The 21,655-nt window shown below is 37.1% G+C and overlaps 3 protein-coding genes across 4 annotated transcripts; 2 read left to right on the top strand and 1 right to left on the bottom strand.

The window, feature by feature from the left end:
- The first annotated feature begins 7,009 nt into the window (after positions 1-7,009).
- Positions 7,010-8,257, top strand: LOC110745174 (calcium ion-binding protein). The gene is made up of 4 exons (XM_021945253.2): positions 7,010-7,110; positions 7,312-7,426; positions 7,762-7,822; positions 7,893-8,257. Exons 1-4 carry the CDS (start codon positions 7,074-7,076, stop codon positions 8,178-8,180), a joined length of 501 nt encoding a protein of 166 aa, XP_021800945.2. The 5' UTR covers positions 7,010-7,073; the 3' UTR covers positions 8,181-8,257.
- A 551-nt stretch (positions 8,258-8,808) lies between these two features.
- LOC110745175 (uncharacterized) lies at positions 8,809-13,747 on the bottom strand. Of its 2 annotated transcripts, none has more exons than XM_088249556.1 (6): positions 13,523-13,747; positions 12,683-13,119; positions 11,095-11,378; positions 10,937-10,999; positions 10,070-10,500; positions 8,809-9,335 (listed from the first exon to the last, which is right to left on the bottom strand). In XM_088249556.1, the coding sequence occupies exons 2-6, from the start codon at positions 13,084-13,086 to the stop codon at positions 9,015-9,017; spliced, it is 1,503 nt and encodes a 500-aa protein (XP_088105682.1). In that variant the 5' UTR covers positions 13,087-13,119; positions 13,523-13,747; the 3' UTR covers positions 8,809-9,014. The 2 variants fall into 2 exon arrangements, with proteins under 2 accessions (XP_088105682.1, XP_088105683.1); XM_088249557.1 differs by having other exon boundaries at positions 10,070-10,497.
- Positions 13,748-14,753: 1,006 nt separating this feature from the next.
- LOC110745257 (alpha/beta-Hydrolases superfamily protein) lies at positions 14,754-21,356 on the top strand. The gene is made up of 12 exons (XM_021945343.2): positions 14,754-15,084; positions 16,206-16,290; positions 16,917-16,968; positions 17,066-17,086; positions 17,178-17,231; positions 17,852-17,902; positions 19,011-19,073; positions 19,889-19,954; positions 20,159-20,197; positions 20,295-20,417; positions 20,506-20,598; positions 20,769-21,356. Exons 1-12 carry the CDS (start codon positions 14,991-14,993, stop codon positions 21,033-21,035), a joined length of 1,008 nt encoding a protein of 335 aa, XP_021801035.2. The 5' UTR covers positions 14,754-14,990; the 3' UTR covers positions 21,036-21,356.
- Positions 21,357-21,655: the final 299 nt, after the last annotated feature.

The raw sequence follows: 21,655 nt of genomic DNA, 5'->3' as shown, positions 1-21,655 counted from the left end.
ATGGATCGCACACCTTAAATGGTTAACTTTGAGTAATGCAAATGAGAATGAGAAAATCAATTTGATTGATTTGATGTGGATGATTTACTACGTATAAAAACGTATTTAGGCCTCTGTAATAGTTAACGGGAAGCCCAAATGGTTGGATATCAAGCCCAAGGGCTTAAGATCACCTAGATATTACGATTTAAGTGTCACAAGGCCTAAAATTGGAAGAACCCATTGAGGTTTGGCCGAAAATGCTTAAGTAAATGTGTATGGGAATTTTTTTTCCATAAGCTAATTTAACATAAAAACACAATCCAACATCAACAAAATAGCTTTGGGAGATCAAAGAGAGATAAAATAGAGTTTTCAAGAGTGAACATTTTCATCTTTTAAAGGGTTTAGATTGAAACCAATCTTGAGAATCTTGCACTAGCATCCTTGTATTCTCAAGATACTTCCTCTCATCTCAAGGTTCCATTGGTGGAGAGACTTAGTGGCTATATACTTTTGTGGCTCACATGGAGGAGAAAGATCAAGGAGCAAAGATCAAAGATCAGAAAGGAGATCAATAAAGAGGAAATCATCAAGAGAATACCAAACACAAATTGGTTCATATAATTGCTTCAAGGGTAATTAGTGATAGGATTTGAATCTCTTTGATGCATTTCATTGATAAACAGTATATGAAATATATACATAGCCTTTACTTGGTGATTACACAATGTATCTCCTATTCTAGGTAAGGAATAATGTCTTGATTACAAGGAGGATATACAGGAATAAATACATATAATTGGCAAGTAAATCATATCTCAATCTGATCAGGATTAACATCCATTACACCCCCGCAAGCTGACAGGGCGGTGGAGCACATGCAGCTTGGACAGAAGTAAGGAGAACCGAGTAGGTGATAAACCCTCAGTAAAAATGTCAGCAAGCTGATCAACAGTAGAACAATACGCAACAAGTAACTCATTCCGCACCACCCTTTCATGAACAAAATGATAATCCACCTCCACATGACAAGTGCAAAAGTGAAAGACCGGATTAAAAGCCAGAGAAAGAGCACTAATATTATCACACCAAAGCTTGGGACAAGGAGTTGGAAGATGAAGATCGAGAAATAAAGCATGGAACCATAAGAGAGTGGCGGCAGTGTAGGCAAGCTGGGGATATTCCCCCTCAGTACTGGAGCGAGAGACACTTTGTTGCTTCTTAGAACTCCAGGAGATTAAGTTAGTACCCAAGTAAACACAATAACCACCAGTGGACTGACGGTCATCAGGATTCTCTGCATAATCAACATCAAAGAATGCACTGAGAAAGAGAGTGCTAGGCGAATAGAATAACCCATGAGTGAGCGTGCCATTCAGATAACGAAGAATACGTTTGACAGTGAGCCAGTGAGCAATAGTAGGTGGATGCATAAATTGACACACTTGATTAACAGCAAAGGCAATATCCGAACCAGTGAGAGTTAAGTACTGAAGAGCCCCAGATGTACTACGGTACTCAGTGGGATCAGGAAGAGGATCCCCATTAGAAATGCTAAGACGACGACCACTAATAGCTTAGGTAGGCACATGTTTAGTTTCATGCATGTTAACACACTTGAGAAGGTCGACAACATACTTGGTCTGGGTAAGAGAGAGCCCAGATGAAGTACAAACAAGCTTCATGCCCAAGAAATAGTTGGCGGGGCCAAGATCCTTCATAGAGAACTGGCTGCCCTAATTAGAGATAAAGGTGGTGATGTGAGAAGGATCGGAGCCAGTGACAAGAATATCATCCACATAAATCAACAAATAAATGTGAATAGATCCTTGAGTGTACACAAAGAGATGAATCAAACTTAGAAGCAATAAAACCTAACTGAAACAGGTGAGAAACAGTGGAACCAAGCGCGAGGGGCCTGCTTAAGACCATAAAGGGAGCGTTCGTAAGCAACAGATATGATCAGGATATGTGGGATCAACAAAGCCAACAGGCTAGCGCATATAAACCTCCTCATCAAGATAGCCATGTAAAAAGGCATTCTAAACATCCAATTGACTAACATGCCAACTAAACTACACATAAAGAGCCAAGATAAGGCAAATAGTAGAATGATTAACAACAGGACTAAAGGTTTCACCATATTCGAGGCCCGGCTGCTGATGAAAACCATTGGCCACCAAGCGAGCCTTATAACATTGAATAGTACCATCAGAATTTCGCTTGACCCGAAAAACCACTTATTTAGCAACACATTCATAGCGGGAGTACGAGGAACTAAAGTCCAAGTCACGACACCAAGAAGAGCATTAAACTCATCTGCCATGGCAAGATGCCACTCCTTAAGCTTATTAGCATGTGAAAAAGAAGTAGGCTCAAAAGAATCATCAGTAGAAACCAACGCATGATGCGCATATTTAGGATTAGGTTTACGAACACCAGCTTTAGCACGAGTAACCATTAAATAAGTATTGGATACACTTACCAGAGAAGTATCATAGGGAGGAGAAGATGTACCAGATGGAACAGACATGACAAAGGGAAATACAATTTTGTTGTGCAGATCTTTAGAATATGTGTGAGAGAAACGAGAATGAGGGGGTGTAGGTAAGGTGACTGGGGCTGGCAGGGCAGGGAGGAGAAGGCAGACCTGAGGGGATAGGGGACGACACAGGTGGTAAGCTCGGAGGAGGAGCGGACACGGCACGGGGTGGTGCAAGGCTGGAAGGAGGCGGGTCAGGGGAAGCAGGTTGTGCAGTGGCTGGAGCCCGCAGAGAGGGCTGGGCCTGGAGCGTCGGAGGAGTGAGGCTGGAGGAGACAAAGCTGCAGGATTAAAAAGTAGGGCCAGGGAGAAGTAGAGGCAGGTCAGTTGGTGATGACGGAGAACAGTCTGAAGTAGGAGTAGCAGAGGCCTTGTGAAAAGGAAAAGAAAGTTCATCAAACAATACATGACGAGATAAAAAGACACGATGCGAAGAAATATCTAAACAACAATAACCTTGATGATTTAAAGAATAACCTAAAAATATACACTTAGAGGACCGAAAATGCAATTTATTAGAATTATATGGGCGTAAGTAAGGAAAACAAGCACACCCAAAAGTTTTGAGAAAAGAATAATTAGTGACTTTGTGAAATAAGATTTCATAAGGTGATTTATGATTAAGTAATTTAGAAGGGAGACAATTAATTAGATAGACAACGGTATGCATAGCCTCATCCCAATAGGAAGGGGGCATAGAGGCATGGGCCAAAAGTGTGAGACCAGTATCGACAGTATGACGGTGCTTGCGTTCAACTAAGCCATTTTGCTCAGGGTGATGGGGACAAGAGAGACGGTGATGAATGCCATGATGAGATTTTAAAAAAAATCCTTAAATAAATGACTAGTGTATTCCCCACCCCCATCAGATTGAAAAGCCTTAATTTTAGTAGAGAACATATTTTCGACCAATGCCTTGAATTTAACAAAATGAGAGAAAAACTTCAGATTTTAACTTCATTGGGTAAATCCAAGAATAACGGGAAAAATCATCAACAAAGAGAACATAATAAGAAAAATCAGAAATTGATTTATTTGAATAACTCCACACATCGAAGTGAATAAGTTCAAGCGGTACAGTAGAAACAGAAAGAGACAGACTAAAGGGTAACTTAACACTTTTACCCAATGGACATGACTCACAAAAAAAACAAAAAAAAAAAGGAACTAGGGTGAGAGCTAGAAAACGACAATTTATTATGAGAAAACAAAAATTGTAAAGTAGATGAAGCATGATGACCAAGAAGAGAGTGCCAGACGGAGTGACTGACATGAACACCTGGCAAAGCAACACGATCAGGCAAAATTTGAAATGACTCATTTGGGGAGAAGGAAAACGCATATAGGCCATTGCTACTCTTGCCCTGGAAAAACAATCTTCCCCATTGCCAAATCCTGGATAAAATAGCAATTAGGGAAAAAGGTGAAGAAACAATTGTTATCAGTAGTGAATTTATGAACAGATAAAATGGGAAGAGAGGCATCGGGACAGTGAAGAATATTATTAAGAGAAAAGGAAGAGTTAAGGTGAGAGATACGAGAGTGACCAATATGAGTAATAGGCAAACCTGTTCCACCAAGCACACCTCCAACATTGTTGGAACCATGATACTCTCTAGCAAGGGAAAGATGGCTTAAGTGATTGGTGATGTGGGTGTTAGCCCCAGTATCAGCAACCCATTGTTGTGCGCCATCATGGGACAGATGGTGAACGGTCATGCCTTGAAGACGAGTAGGAGGAGCAAGCACGGAAGTAGCCTTGGAAGGACACACAACAGCAACATGTCCAAAACCATGACAATTGTAACATTGCAAAGGCTCACGAAAAGAAGAATTGGACCCAAAAGATGAGTTATGATGGCCCGAGGGAGGAGGCCCAAGAACACCTTGACTAGAATTTTGGTGACGATGTGGCTGTGAAGAAGAATACTGCGAGAAGCCGTAAGACCCAGAGCTTGAAGAAGAACCAAAATGCAGAGCAGAGAGCGAGGTGTGACGATCCGAAGCACTGCCAATGAAGCCACCATGATCACCAAAGTTGCACCCACCACGGCCACCGCGACAGCCACTGGAAGCAACCATAGTCGTCACACCAGAAGAGATAACCAGAGAAGACGAAGCCTGAAGACGTCGTTCAGCCGACAAGAGAAGGGCTTCAAGGTCATGCATGCTGATGGGTGTCTCACGAGCTTGAGCGGTAGCAACCATATTCTCATAAAGCGGACCAACTTTATTCATAACCACAGCAAGAAGATTAGATTCATGAACTGGAGCACTTGCCAAAGCCAAGTTATATGTAATAGAGTGAATACGATCCAGAAAATCAGTAATGGAAGAATCACCATAGGTAGTGCGAAGCAAATCGCTACGAAGGTGAAGAAGACAATTTTGATTCGGAGAAGCGAAATGGGTTTCAAGAGCCACCCAAGTGTCACATGCGGTGGTTTTGGTAGCAACAGTAATAAGAACCTTATGATGAAGAGAACCATTGATGAGAATGAGAGAGAACAAGCTGATCTTTCTGAACCCAATCCTCATATTCGAGATTGGAGATGAGAGACGGAGGAGAAGACTCACTTTCCTTGGCCTTGGGGTCTAGAATAATGGAAGAGGGACTTGGGTAGCTACCGTCGACATAGGAGAGCAAGCAACAGTTGTGAAGAACAGGAACAATCTGAGTAAGCCAGGTCAGGTAGTATCACGTTCAAGATGAACAGAGATAACGTGACTAATGCTAGGAAGGTCAAGAGCAGAGGAGGAAGCCATGAGATCGAGAAAAGAAAAAAAATTGACGATGTATCGAATACAGTAACTCTCAGGCTCTTGATACCAATGAGGATATACAGGAATAAATACATATAATTGGCAAGTAAATCATATTGCAATTAGATCAAGATTAACGCCCATAAATTAGATCTTATCATTTCTCCTGGAATTTCCATTTATGAAAAACATATCAATGTTCGTGGCTTAAGAAACTTGGAAAGAAGCTTTGATTTTGAATTTAAACAAGCACCATTGACTTCCGCAGCGATTAATTTGATTTAATGCATTTTTAATATTCAAATGAACTTCTTAAAATTGTTTTAAATCCTACAGTAGCAAGGTCAAAGACTGGTATTTTTCTGTCTCAATAGAAGTATGTGATGGATCTGCTGACAAGAATGCTAGGATGTAAGCCTGCCGACACACCCATTGAGATGAATCACGAGTTGTGTGAAGACATGGACCACTTGCTAACCAATAAGGAACAATACCAGCGCCTTGTTGGAAGGTTGCATAAGCAAAGTATCGAGGTATGGCCAAAGGAATTCATGAATTATTGTGGATCAAAGGCCTCTTCATAGAATTGAGTTTTAAACCGGAGAAGCTCATGCAGTTACATTGTGACAACAAGTCAACGATTGATATTGCTCACAATCCAATTCAACGTGATCGAACAAAACATGTTGAGGTGATAGACATTTCATCAAAGAAAAGTTTGAGAACAAAATCATCTGCCTACCCTTTGTAAAATTAGAAGATCAGTTAGCTAATGTCTTGACAAAGGCTGTCTCTAAACGAGTGTTTCATAACTCACTTATCAAATTGGGCATTGGTGATGTGTATGCACCAAATTAAAGAGGAGTGTGACATGAGTTAACCTAACAAATCAAGGAGATTTATTTCCTAAGTTCATTAGGTGATTTATTTCCTTTTTCAGTATAGTTGACAATCTTTGTATAATTGGGAGATATTCTCATAATTAATTCCTATATGTATTCTCCTAATTAATTCATGTATTTATTTCCTTGTAAACTCCTATATACTCCTCCTTAGAAGAATACAAAATTGTCAAATATTCAAACCACATTCATATTTTAGCAACTTTGAGGCAGAGTTGGAAGCATATGATGGATTTTATAGAAAATGGGTGAATTGCTTTTGAGTCTAGAGAGAGAAAAAAAAATGCAGGGTAACCTGAAAAACATGTAAGGGCCCTTTTGAGGCACTTTTCAAATGGCAGAGAAAAGTTTTGAACATGCCAAATACCAATTTTCTGTGAACTTGTGAGTCGTGACTGAGAACATTCCTTTCTTACTGTACGTTCTCTACAGTGTAGATCCATCAGTGTATACGTGGAGGTTAATAATTTATCAATTTATACGGAAAAACATTGGAATATATAAGGGGAAGTAGAGACTCTTCCCATTAATCAATTTCCAGAAGATTGTTGTTTACCGGAACAAAATGCTTGTATATTCTTTCGTAAGCTCATTGGCCAGACCACCTCGCTTGTTAAGCAAGAAAGAAGAAAAATATAGGGCAACAACAGCTGCAAGATGCCTTTGCAAAATGAGAATACCGCTGCAGATGCCTGCCCCAAGCCAACAGTTAGTCCCAAGCTAAGAACCAGATACCTTGCTTGGACATGACTAAACAGGACATTTACTGTACCCTCAAACCTCTCTGCCACTCTCTTTCTCTATATCTCTCTCCCTCAAGACATATATTATATATACATACACATTCATAGTTATTGGACCTGCTATGACAAGGTTTCTAAAGAATGGGAATAGCTATGAGTTTCATGGGATTGGGAGGAGGTTGGTTCATTTTATTTACCATTTTATATGGGTTGCATTTGGGGTTTTAGTTGTGTTTTTGTCCTCTCAGTATCTGATAAACTTTGCTTTTATCTCTCATATTTTTCTTCGCAGTTGTTTTTCTTTCATTCTCAATAGAGCATCTTTGAATAATTCTATATGACACTTATAATGATTTGGAGCTGGTTATTTGCATTACAGGGATGCCATCCGCCCAGATGTTAAATTTTGTAATGGGAACGGTATACAAGCAGTTCATAGAGAAAGATATCAGCAACTTCGAGGAATTCCACATCGCCATTCTTGATATTTTCAAGTAAGCGTGCATAAATGTAACCACAAGAAAAATGTTCATTACAATATGTATGACGTTAAATAATCATGCAAAATGCATATGTGGGTTAGACTAGTTGACTAGGACAATGAGCCGCAACATAACTCTTTCCTTTTTATTTTTAATCGGCCTAAAGCGTATTGTTGTAAACAAACAAAGAACTAGTCTCTAAAGCATGTTCTTTCATAAATATTCTCACCAAATTTCAGCGGATTTCCTAAATTTTGGACAAAAACTATAAACTATAAGCATGTTTTTTTAAAATTTATTTTTATTAAAAGCTTCTAATCCCTGCCCCTTAACACAATCTTATCCAGCACTTTTAACGCAGCTTTGCCTGGTAAGCACTACGATGCGCCACCACACAATGAAATAGAGGTCAGTTAAAATTACCCATGCATCTTCACTTCACTTTCCAAGCTCTCTCTAACACATTAACAATTAGCAGGCTGTATTCAAACAATGGCAAAAAACACCAGAGGCAGACAGGAAGAAGCTCCTCATCGAATTTCTGAAGAAAAATGTGAAGCTTAGCAAGGTTGATGGCACTACCATGATAGCAGGAATAGTAACACCACCAGTAGCCATGGCTACTAAAAGAGCAGGGGAGAATATTCCCCAGCTGAAAATGATCAAGGCCATTCCCGACGTCGTTTTCGTACCATCGGCAACTGTGCTGGTGCTCATTTCTGTTAAGATCTCCAGAAGGGTTTTCATGGGGAAAATAGCATCTTGATCATAATCTATACTTTATTGTAACATAAGGGCATGTACAATACAATTGCTACAATAATACAATTTATGTTGCTGAAATATTTCTCATCAGAATAAACAGAAATGGCTGCAAACCAGAGTGTGAGACTTTGATGCAGGGCAGCGGCTATAAGCTGCTGTCCAGCGACCCACAAATACTCAAAATACAAAGGATACAAGGATAAAGCAGTAGAATCGAAGTTGGAACAAAGATAACTGAGTTCTAGGGCAAAATCCCAATAGAAACTCTATTGACTAAGTCTAAAATTATATTCATCAACAAAAACTAAATACAAGAGTCTCTTAATAGCCTATTTATACTAGAATATAGAAAACCTAATTGACATAGGAAATTAAAAACCTAAACAGGAAATTAAACCAAATCCTAGTAAGAATAGGAAAACAAGTAATAAAATAACCTATTAATTTAATATTACTAAAACTTAGCCTTATTGGCTGATGCCCACTTAGATTAGGAAAGTCTAATAGATGCTCCTGCATCAGACACCTATATTCATAGAATTTGCCCCATTCACTTGACACTGAAATTGCTCTTTACACAGACTTGGAAATGTAAGCAATTAATTTGATGCTAATATAGCACCCCATAATTCAGGAAAAATGCCCAAAATCAATTGATCAAAAGCATCAAACAAAATAATAATGTTTCCACCAGAGTAGAGTGTGTTTGCCTAAATGAGCAGCATGTACAGTTGAAATCATATTTGCATGTATGAGAGCATGTACAGCAGAATAAGCAGCATATACAAGATATCATAACAAAAGTAATATTATGTCACTTCTAATCCAGCTAGCTTTACGATTTCCGGCTCAACTTATATGCATACGAGCCAGGTTTTCTCCTCCCTCGATTTCTTGTGTTCCAACGGAAATTCGTCCTGGTGGTGGAATCTGATTCATGAGTTGCATTAGGTACACTGGAACTTGTCGGCAATGCAGTTTCCGAAACCGGAACAGGAAAGTTTGTGGCCAACTCAGTTTCTGAAACCGGAACAGGAAAATTGGTTTTCTGCTCTTCAAGTGATATGTGAGGCTTCTGGATGAGCTGATCTTTAACTTCAAAATTATATGGCTCATCCTTGACAGCAGCATTAGGTATAAGGTACCCATCCTCAACCTGAATATATGAAGGAAAAATCAGTCTGACATATCGTGTGTCACAATACCACATAAGGGTTACAGTCCATCTTCATGATTGATCCAGTATGATGATTTACAAGACTCGGTTTTAATTATTATTACATGACCACGTAACAGCTAGCAATTGGTACAACCCTATGAAATTGGACGGTCAAACTAGGGAAAATTAATAACAGTATTTTTTTTGCTAGTTGTAACATTGAATCGGAACATGGCCAGGACCCAAACCCAGCCAGCCTGGGAAAAGTTAGCATGAAGAAGCCCACAGAGTTGTCCCCTTAGGGACAATAACAGGATACTAGGTTAACTTGTTCACCTTGTAAACATCGACTAACAGAGAGTACAATGGTCACCGAGATTTTCACCAAACTGGGGTTTAAAGCAAGATTACTGCATGTCTATTCTTAAGACAATTCTTTTCCATGGGTTAGTCAAGCCAGCATAAAACCAGTACCAGATATATAATGGCCGAAAACAACGCTTATCATTTGCAATTTCAATATAGAACCAATAGAAACAAGAATGCAAGTGTATATATATATATATATGTGTGTGTGTGTGTGTGTGTGTGTGTGTGTGTGTGTGTGTGTGTGTTGACTGCAAGATTGAAACCCAAATCAATAAACATGCTCATACTCATGAATATACTACCAACAAGTGTAAACCAACAAATGAAAAGTGTTGAAATCAGTTCAAAAAATAAAAACTTACATTTTCAAGTACATTGCCAAGCCAAGGCTGATCTGTATTTCCAGTCATACCAGGAAGAGGGGTCAGCTCTTCATGACTTGAAACTGCACTCTGAGGTAAAAATAGATTTCCAATGTTAAACTCGACATGCTGAGATGCAGTGGATAAAGTTTCCACTAGTAATGTATTTCCATTTTCAGGAGGAGAAGCAGGATTTTGAGCAGAGCCATTCAATGTATCACATGGTATTAGGAAATGGTTAGCAGACAAGTTCCCTGGATTTTCCTGCACGACCTTGTCAATTCGTGTCTTCAACTGCCATACTTGTGAATGTACCACTTCAATCTTCCAAAGAATATCTTCCAAGGAACTATTACCATCTCTGAACTCGAGAGATGACCATATATCATTTGTCTCAAACTCATTATGGCCATAACTAGTTTTACCTCCTGCTATAGTGATGAAAGATTTAAAAGGGAATAAAAATAATGAACAAATATTATTAAAACAAAAACAGAAATTGGACGCTTTAAAGTGGTACATGATCTAATAATAGATTTAAGCATTCAACGATAATATATAGAAGATTAAATAGCATGAAACCAAAAGACAATTCAAAGTCTCAACATTTTCAGGGAACAAATCAAATGCTTTTAAGTTACAGAAAAAATATATATAATATGCAATTAACATCTTCACTTTCAAATTTGCAATTGGGGATGTGTTTGTTCCACTATGTAAAACAAAATTGACTTCATTATGGGAACTAAATAAATGGATACACAAACAGACACACATGCACATACATTTATTTGTCAAAGACGGTCTGCATATGAAAAATATATGCATGCAGATCCATATGAAGTCAAATCGATATTCCATACTTACCGAGATCACCCCAGTCTTCCTGCATGCAAACACCATTAGCAGCAGTCTTCTTACTTTCAGGAACTAAGAAAGAACAAAAAACACAAGTCAGACGTGTAGTTGCAAATCAGACTTGTAGTTAGCAACAATGAATCAAGAAAATTTTGGGAAATTAATACCATAGGAGAACAGATTATGATGTGACATATACGATGCTATGTCAGTAGTATCTTCAACTCTCTTTCTTTTCTTCCTTTTCATCAACTTTGGTGTTGGCATTGCATCAAAACCTTCTGATGTGAAGCCCTCAAATGCAGACAGCTTTTCTTTGTCATACTTTGCAAGTTCTGACTCATACTTTTGGGTCTGGGACAGAAGTTCCTTAATCTGCAGTTCCAGCCATTTAAGCCGCCACATTTCAGGACGTATAAACTTCCTCCACTGGGGGGTCAACTTCTTCTTCCTAGAAAATCAGATGTACACATAAACCATGTGAATGTGACGTACAAATACAAAATCCAACAAAGAGTATATAATCATGACAACAATATGGTGGGCACAATCATCAAAAATAATGAAGAAAGTAAATCCTTTGCATCAAAATAATTTTGCAACTATGCCCTTTTTTTATATTAAAATTGATGTTCAATAAAGTGGTAACAAAGTTCAACATGTGTAGCTGACCATGACTGAAACATGTGAGATGAGAAGCACCGTATGAAAAGAAAAGAGATACACGCACATCCAAACCTTGCCCTCATCCTAAAGGGGAAATGAAACCCATTACCCATCCTTACCTACCCCTACCAGACATGTAAAGTTTTGATATCTTTTTAAAATTAACACATAGAGAAATTTCATATAGTTTCTTTTAAATGTAATTTAAAGACATTAGAGGTTCAAATGACCAAGCATAACATAACTAAAACAGGAAAATTACAACAAAAACAAATATCAAGCACTCACTACTAATCAACTATGAAACAAAATTATTAGTAACACTAGAAATACAAGTCAAACTTAAAGATAACAGTTGTTTAAGAGTGGTGAAACATCCAGAAACACAGCCTCCATAGTTAACTATTTTAAAGTACAACCAATGTAATTTACCATCCAATTCTACCACCACCATCCTTGAATCTCAAAGAATATCCCAACAGACTTTCACACCAAGAAAAAGTTGAGAAGAGGAAGAAAAGTAAAGAAATAAAAGGAGGGCATAAGTTAAGCAAAAAAAAGCTTTTGTAAATATCAAAAGATATGCATACAACCCAGGGCCAGAAGGAAGGATTTAAACCCATGCCCGTCCAGCAAGCAGAAATTAATGCTCACCTTGTTCATTCCCATCCCTCTTTTTCCTGGTAATGCAGCTTGGAACCCAACCAATCAGGCACAAATTTCGATCCTAAGATTTATTTACACAGAAATTCAGACTTAAGAAATTTTCCAAAGAATGACACCAGCCACAATCCCTCTCAAGGCCTCAAGCTAAGGAAATTCAAACATCATAAATGTCTGAAAGGATAAGTTTTTCTTTTTTTGGTACAACAAAATGGGAAACCCCATTTGACAAACTTAATCAGAAAAACTTCTATTGAACTTCACTACATGTTTCAAAGTGTATAATCAATATTTTGACAACTGAGCACTAAATTGCAAACAAGAGATTACCTTTACAATTGTATTCTAGGCTTGCAAATCATTCAATGCTACCCTATAGAAAAGATTTAAGTAAGACATAGAAGAAATCATTAAACCACAATGTACCTTGTTTGAAATGCACCAAAATATCCATCATATACTGAAGCGAACTCATTTTCACCTAACTGTGAATCAGCTTCGTCACCATCCAACGTTGAACCATCCTCTGTCCCAGAAATTGTATCACCAAAAGAACTCGAATTCTCTGTCAAATCCCCACATTCACCTTCAAGAATCTGAACATCATCAGGACTTGTACCACCAGTTCTGTTTAGCTCCGCATTCTCCTTTTTATTTGAGGCAGTAGTTTGTCCAACCAATGTTTCTTCCATTTCCAAGATATTATCTTTGTAGTTACTTACACAAGGCATAAACTTATCGTCTACGTCATGATGGGTAGTTCCATCCTTAGCAACTGAAACTTCCATAGCAGCTCCCGACTTTGGTTTCACCTCCAATTCAGGGCCCATCCTGCAAATTCATGTAAACGCAATTCCTTCCTTCTGGCAATCAGAAATTAATTAAAAACCATTTATGTCAATGTCAATTCAATCTATAACAACAACTGCAGCCATAAGAATTCCCACATCAAATTAATTAAAGAACCATGCAACTGCCCCTACCCCATTTCTTTATTTAGTAGTTGTATCCAATCAAACAAAAAGAAAATTAAAACTCAAGACTTCTGGTTTGTAACCTACCAAAACTAATCCTTCAAATACATTAAACAAAACCAACAGTCCCTTCCCCACAACACAATCCCTAAATCTTGTCATAATATCAAAAGACTAAAAATTTTAAAAATAGCAAATTGATAACACCAGAATAAAGTCTCGATTTTCAATACAAATCATAAAACCCTAAACCCTAAGAAAATTTTCAGAAGCAAGAGAGCGAGAGAGCTACCTGGGATTGAGGAAATCTGTTGTGGGTAGGAGCGCGAAAGAGCATGTCACCGCCGGCCCAGTTAAGCGGCGGAGCCGGTGACAGATAAGTGAGACGTGGGCGTGGCGAACTCTGATTGGGGCCCAAGGGAAGGCTCTCTTGGTGGCACTTTTTCTCGCTCTCTCACAGTCACACACAGTCGCTCTCTCTCACTCTTATTCTCTCTCTCCGGAATTAAAGACAGTCCAATCACTAATGTGGTCGGATTTTGATGAAATCGTGGGCCGCACGTGTGGGTCCAAATAATATGATTGATGAATTCACATGTGCAGCCTTGGTTTTTTTTTTTTTTTTTTTTTAATGAAGGTTTTTTTTAAATGAGAAAACTAAAAACAAAATAAGCAACTAACTTCTGTCTCACTGGTTAATCGCTGTACCAAGTTTATATAATTCATTGTATTAAATTATGAATGAAAATTGTTTTAAAATTCAACTTATTTATTTATTTATTCTTTTTAAGTGGATGCTGCTATTGGCATATTACATCATTATAGGTATGATGTGATAGGATTAGAATTGAAGATTTTCCCTTTTTTTTCACTCCATATTAATAGCACTTTGACCTTAAAGTCCTCAAGCTAATTTGTAATTTTTTTTTTTTTTAAAGGACCACAAAATCTGAAACCTATGTGAATTTGGAGCCCTCCCTTAATAGGATTTTATCACATGAGCACTTACCTCTTTTCATATTGTAAATTGGATTAATTATATGAATAGTTGATTTTATACTCATTTCTTATTTCCTGATTCATAAATTTTCCGATTTATGACTTTCTTGTTTCAAGTAATTTTACATGGCACTAAAGTTTTATTCTTATTTAGATACATGGATGGTCACACACACACACCTGCCATTCTCACACTGTTACACAAGCTATTAACCAAAACGCTTTGACTTTAATTTGTCTCTTCATTTCCTTTTCTCTTTATTTTCCCCAGCAGAATTTGTTTTTTCTCATCTGGAAAAACAAAGAAAAAATGTACTTTTAAACAACATAAGTAAAAGGCAACCCTCTCATTTATGAGATTTGATTTGAGTCCCACATAATTGTTTTTTTAAATAAAAAATTTGGGTCCCACAAAATAAATAAAAGTTAAATGCCACCAACAGATCATTAGCAAAAGACCAGAGAGTCGTTGGTAGAAGTGTGTCTTTTGTCATAGGAATTATAACTCAAAATGACATTTGGATGAGATTGGGTTGCCTTGCCTCTATGGCAAATAATAGTCAGCTGCAGGAAGGGTAGTTGGCATGTTCTTCTGCTTCCAGAATAATCAACCCAACTTCTCTTCTTTCTCTCTGTAAACATGTCAAAAACCATTTTCTCAGGAGTCCTACTCCACCAAAATCCTTGAGACTCCGAACCTTTAAACCTCTCTGGAATTCCAAAGCTTTTGGCAACTTTAAGCAAAAACCCATTTAGCAACAATGGTTTCTCCACCAGTATCAATCATTTTCATCTTCTTCTTCATCATCACTCTTATCCCACTAATCTACTCTGTTCCTTTCATTGTTTTTCATGGTAAATCTCTCATCCTTTTGTTTTTCTTTTCAATTTCATGGGTTTCTGCAGCTCTTAATGGGTTTTTAGTGAATTTTGTTGCTGCTTATTATGCTCTTTGACCCATTATAGTAATCTAGTAGCTCTGTTTTTGTGAATAAGAGCAAACAATGCAATGACCAAGTTGGAATTTTTTTATTGAGAAAAAAGGATATTCTCTGCGGTTTAGTTTGCTTCTATTTCTGTTGCACTGCTAGCTTGTTTTTCTTCCCTATTTAGCAACAGTATTAGCATCTATAAATTTCTTTTCTTTTCTTTTCTTTCTTTATTTTGGGCTGATGCTCACTGTCTAATGTTCGTTTGTCAGTGTATTCCTTGCTGTTTTCCATTTCTGAGTTGGTGCGGGAATGTTGAAATGAATTCATCTCCCATAAGATCATTGACAGTTTAGCTCTGTTTGTATGTGAGGTAGTGTAAGGAATAACATTTGTGGAAAATTGGCCTTTTGGTTTCATCTTCTTTGGTAGCTAAGAAACTCTAGGCAAACAAGAGGGCATAAATTTTGGGCCTTATTTGTGTCCAAAGTATCTGTGAAGCTGTAAATTGTATGAGAAAGACTCTTCTTTAAAAGTACATCCATCTAGTTAGGTAGCTACCATGTATGTGCACGTTTGTCTTAAACAAATGGCGGAAAATAGTAGACAAAATGAAGTAGTTGGTACTTATGAAGAAGTAGACTCGGTCATATGCATGCTTTAATTTTCATACATAATCTGCGGACTATGTACATACTTATTACTGGGCTAAAGAGACTGACAATTTGTCAAAGAACTCTGTAGTGACTTTGTTCTTTGCTTCTCCCTTTAACTTAGGAAAACTATGTGATAGCATTGTAGATCTGTGTTCAATAATTATCTTTCAAAATCTGACTTTTTGGGCTGCTGAAACAAGTCGGTAACAAAAAGTTTCTTCAAAATATTTTCGTGCTTCTAAAATATACTTGGACTTTGTCTCTCATACACTCTGATGGTAGACTTGTGTCTACATTGGCTATTTTGAGAAATGAATTTTTGTATGATGTTGGGAAGAGTTAGTTAAATCATTATAAAGCTGGGATTTTATTTATTTATATTCTATGACAGGCATTGGAGATAAATGCAGCAACCGAGGAGTCACACTATTTACTGAGCTCTTAAGCAACTGGTCTGGTTCTCAAGGATACTGCATGTATGCAATTAAAACTTGTCCTACTATATTTATTCTCTAATGGTTATATCCCAGCTCTAACCCTAAAAAGCTAAGGAATTCACATTCCACACTTCCCTTATGCTGCTTGCACAACACAGTTTTGATTTGTGGGACTCTCCTAAGCCAGCTGGAGGCATCATCAAACCTGTGCATTAAGTTAATCAAATAGAGTAAAAATCCAACACACTAGTCTGAGTTTCAGGTCCCAGGAGGAACCTCTTTAAGGAACACATAAATGCGCTACTGAACTTTTGTGGGTCATCAACGAGTCTTTTTTTAATAGCACAGAACTCTCGTCATTAATTTGGTATGTTTCTCAAAATGTTTCCAAACTAGTGCTGTTGCCTATCAAGACATAACAAGCTTAAACTCTGCTGTCAAAAGGTTTTCAGAGTTATTTGATGAACTGAATATTTCCCAATAGGAACACTCTGTCAGAAATTGTGACATGTATGAATGTGACGTAAACTTTGTATCAATTTGTTAAGTTCACTGTTATTGTTTGCTGCTCTTCTGTTAAACATCAAATTGTGCACCTCTGATCAGGCTAACATCTAGTGCATGATTAATGCAAGTCCTGTTTCTGATTTCATTTTTCTCTGTAGAGAAATTGGGGATGGATCGTGGGATTCCTGGACTGTGCCCTTATTGGAACAGGTGACTCTTGAACTAATAGTATGAGTACTTTCTATCAATAATATATTAATATTCCATATGTAGTTTCGAAAATAATTTATTATACTTCTACTTGCAGACGACCATTGCTTGTGAGAAGGTGGTGAAACAGTTTGGTAATACATTTTAATTCTTCATTCTGGAAATTAAATTATAACACCCTTCTTAACAAATTTCCATGCCAATTACAGGTGAAAAATATAAGTGAATTAAGTGAGGGTTACAACATAGTTGGACTTTCTCAGGTGATTGACAGGGGTTGTAAAAGTTATTTGTTTCCACTTGTGTTTTTCCTTCATAATCTGCTGCTACTATAAGATATTTCTTCTCCATCCATGGACCCTCTGCATGAATGTAAGAATTATGTCTATTTTTTCAAAGTAAAAAGAAAGAAATATAATGCTTCACATGTGTTCATTTAAACTTCAGCTGGTGAGTGTTTAAGCTTTGGCTTATTTCTTACATTTACCAGCTCCATGAGTCATTCTTCTGTATTGCTGATGGTCTCTCCTAGCATTCTTTTTTTTCTTTCTTATTTTGCAATTACTATGAAGTACTTGTACCCTTGATGGTTCACAAGCTGTGAGGTCACAATATTGAAGAACACCTAGCATACAGATGTACATACATACAGTTGTAACTGTCTTCTCAGTTTTATTGCAGTTGAATGATTGTATAAGTGCCTTCATGAAAGGTGGAGAAATTTCCATGTAAATTTAGGACTTTTAGTTGCCTTATAATTTTTGGTGATTAGATTGCATTCATCCATTGTAGTTTTTCCATTTAGTTTTCAACTATTCAACTTTGTATTGATTCTAATGGTTTAGTTGTTGATAACATATTCCGCATTCGTTATGTTTCACAGGGTAACATGGTTGGTCGAGGAGTAGTTGAATTTTGTGATGGGGGACCTCCTGTAAGAACACATTGCCTTTTCTATTATTTTTCTTAAACATTATTTTTTATCAATATTCATGCATAATCATAATCCTTAAACATATATTGTTTTGTACATGATTGTAAAGCATGAAATGGTTTCCTGGTAAAAGAAATTCATCTTGATCTGGTAACTCGATATAATAGGAAAGTGTGAAGGCATATTTTTCCTTTATTAAGCTCCACAAAAGTGTTGTTACTTAAACCTGTTTATTGCTATTTTCAGCATTCCTAGTTTTTGTTATTACAAATATAGTGCGTCACTGCACTAAATGTAAAGTGGTTCACAATTCTATAGGACTGATTCACATTTTCTCTTCAAAAGTGTGGTGGGCTTCTGTTACTGTTCGTACTCATGTATGATGAAAGCACCTCATCCTGTTACTCTCAACCTATCCATTTCAAAAAGCGCTTGTCTAATCCCTATGGATTTTGTGTCTTTCCAAGTCCTTCCGAAACCTTCCTTTAGTTCCATCCATCTAAACTCTTGTAGTCTTCTTCTAAAATCCCACATCAGTTATTGTAACTTTGTAAGTCTTGCATTATAATATATAAAATTATGGGCCTTTGCCAATTGGTTTTAGGTTCGATGCTTTGAATTTAACACAATATCAGAGTGAGCGTTCATCCACATGCCAGGCCCAATTGGCCGCATGTGCTTCACGTTACCTAAGTATATTGATCCACATATTTCGCTCATTCCAACCACATATAAAAATCTCACATCGGGTAGTCTAAGCCTTGCATAAGAATACATAAAATCCTAGGCCTCTTCATTCATTTCAAATGGTTTTGGGTTGGATGCTTAAACTTTAACAGATGGATTAGACGCCAACCATACTAATCATCTCAGCCTCTTTACCCTACTAGCAATGATAAGACCAAAAGGGTATTCTGTTGATTGTAGGGAGAAGATTGTGTGAACCTAACATTACCTGATCGGTTTTTGCCATCTTCATCAGTGTTGTCCTTTGTATTTCTTTCTCTACCTTGTAGCACCTTTTGTTATTACATGTGCTGACTTATTTTTTCAGTATCAATTTTCTAAATCGCTAATGTTCCATTCTATATTTATATATGTGAAACAGGTTAAGAATTTTATATCACTAGCAGGTCCCCATGCTGGTACTGCTTCTATTCCATTTTGTGGAGTATGTGCTTCTTCCTCTTCTCTCTGGTTTTAACAAAAAAATTATCATTTTGAATCATTTTACTTACAATGTATAATAAAGTCATTTTCAAGGTTTTTATTGTATTTGGAATGCACACTTGCTTAAGTAATTAGTTTAAACACAAAATCCTGATAAACAGGACAAAATCTGTTAGGATGAAATAAAGACCTGGTTATTTCCCTCATATATGAGATAAACATATTGTGAATCAACCCAAGTAAAATATTTCAATATGATGTCCCATATGTAAACTGAAAGCATCCTGAATTTAGAATATTCACAGTTGTGGAGCGCTGTTCAGAAAGATAATGATGTTTCCTTTTGGAGTTATTAGGACTTGAGCTATTCTATGCAATATAACTTCATTCAAGTATTTGTCTACATTGAATCCCGTTAAAACTAAGTTACATGTGTGGTATTTGTTGTATGACATTGGTGCTTCACCATTCATGTTACTTCAAACTTATTTCCATGGCAAAATTATTATCTTTCGTGAATTTAAAACAACCAGAATTTGTGTCATGAGAACAGACCAGATATTCTGTTGTTTTCACCTTCCCTTTCGACTTTGTAAAACATGAAGTGACAGAATCAATATTCTATTTCCATCCCATGCTGATCAGAAAGACACTGAAATGCATTTTTGTCTTCGGAATCCTTGGCAACAGAATTCAATATTGATAGACTTAGAATATGATGGGGAAATAAGTAATATCAGTGGAATAAGTAATATCGAATATATGTTCTATTACCTCAATTACCAATATATTAGTTATATATTTTACGTTTTGCAGTCCGAATGGATTTGTGTGCTTCTGGACAACTTAATCAAGTCAGAGATCTACAGCAGCTATATCCAGGTTTAAACTTATTGACTCTCAAGTTCTTAATTTTTTCCTTTTTTCTTTTGTATTTAAGTTTCCGAAACAGGAGACAGTAACATTTGCCTCAGTAAAATGGTATCTCTGTTGAGATTCTTGCGACCAAGTTGTCCTGTTTCTCTCTTGTTATTTATCTCTGTTGGAAACTCGCCAATTGAATTACCTACTTTTGATGGGTTGCAGGAACATTTGTCTCCAAGTGGTTATCTTAAAATCCCTACTGTGAGTATAATCCATGAGTTAGCTTAAAAGATTTTTTGTACTGTCTGTAGGTTCCATGCACCAAGAGTTAAAGTTCATCAACTTTTCTTTTCTCCAGGACATTGCTGCCTATTTAAAAGGGTGTAGGTTCCTTCCAAGGTTGAACAATGAAATAAATAATATGAGAAATTCCACTTATAAGGAACGGTTTTCGAGCTTAGAGAAGTTGGTACTAATTATGGTGAGGTTTAGAGTTATATTTTCTCTGGCCATTTGAAACGATTCAGTTTGTAGTTCTAAATTTTATTTCTCCTGGCGTCCATGGTTAGTTTGAGCAGGACACTATATTGATACCCAAGGAGACCTCCTGGTTTGGATATTTCCCAGATGGGGCCTTTGATCCTATTTTGCCCGCGCAAGAGGTAACCTATCTACTCCATAGTTCTTGCTCAAGTACTGAATAATAGAAGTTTGTGCTTTATAATCTGAGACCATGGAGAGAAGTCCATATTCTTGTTGCCTAGTGCTTTTTGGCTGTCAATATACTATACTTTAAAGCTTTAGGATTTCTGAACATTGTATTATCCTGCAGACCAAGCTGTACACTGAAGACTGGATTGGCTTGAAAACCTTGGATGAAGCTGGAAAAGTTAAGTTCATTAATGTGTCAGGGGGCCATCTGCACATCTCTCGAAGCGACATGAAAAAGTATGTTGTGCCATACTTGGAAGACGAAGCCTCAATGCAGCCCAAGATAGCAGAGCCTTCATCACATAAATCATTTTCATCCATCTGGAACAACTTCCTGGATCTTCTCGGGCTCACAGAGCATCGGCAATTGGTGCTGACTGTGGTTTAATCTGAGTAAGAACACGGGATATACAGAAGGCGGCTGTGAAGTCATTGTTACCGCATATGTTGTTTTCATTTTTAAACAGTACGTGCTATACTAGAATTGGACTTCTTGTGTCTGTTTATTATGCCTCATTGGAGAACGGAGAAGTGGGTTTTGCACTGCAGAGAGTGGCAATTGCATTTGACGAGGTTCTTCCAAATGTTACTTCATAATTTTTTTTTCTTACGAGATTGCTAACTTAGTGTATCCAAATAGCATAAACCGAATCGTTTTCTTTTTGGAGTGATAATAATATCATATTTGAGGAACGAAAGTTAAACTCTATTACCTTGTTTTAGAATTGAGTTTTTGTTCCAATACCAAATTTGAGGTTATATAAACGACCGAAGAGAACAACTCTTGCCATTTCTCCAAAATTTTGGGACTACTTAAAGCTGAATGGGGAAATAGGCATAGATAGCACCAGTTTCAATAGTCTATGCAAGAATAGTACAATGTGAAAACATTGCATAACTAGAACGTATAAATACAATTCTATTTCAAACCCTAGTTCTCTATTTCAGACCCCATTGTTTCTCAAATTTGCTTGGTTTTCAAAATTATGTTATTCCTGCATAAACCAT

The sequence above is a fragment of the Prunus avium genome, chromosome 2 (genome assembly GCF_965620075.1).
Source record: "Prunus avium chromosome 2, drPruAviu1.hap1.1, whole genome shotgun sequence".
In the NCBI taxonomy this organism is placed as follows: Eukaryota; Viridiplantae; Streptophyta; class Magnoliopsida; order Rosales; family Rosaceae; genus Prunus; species Prunus avium.
Note: the sequence above shows the minus strand (reverse complement) of the source record. Positions and strands in the feature narration are given on the sequence as shown.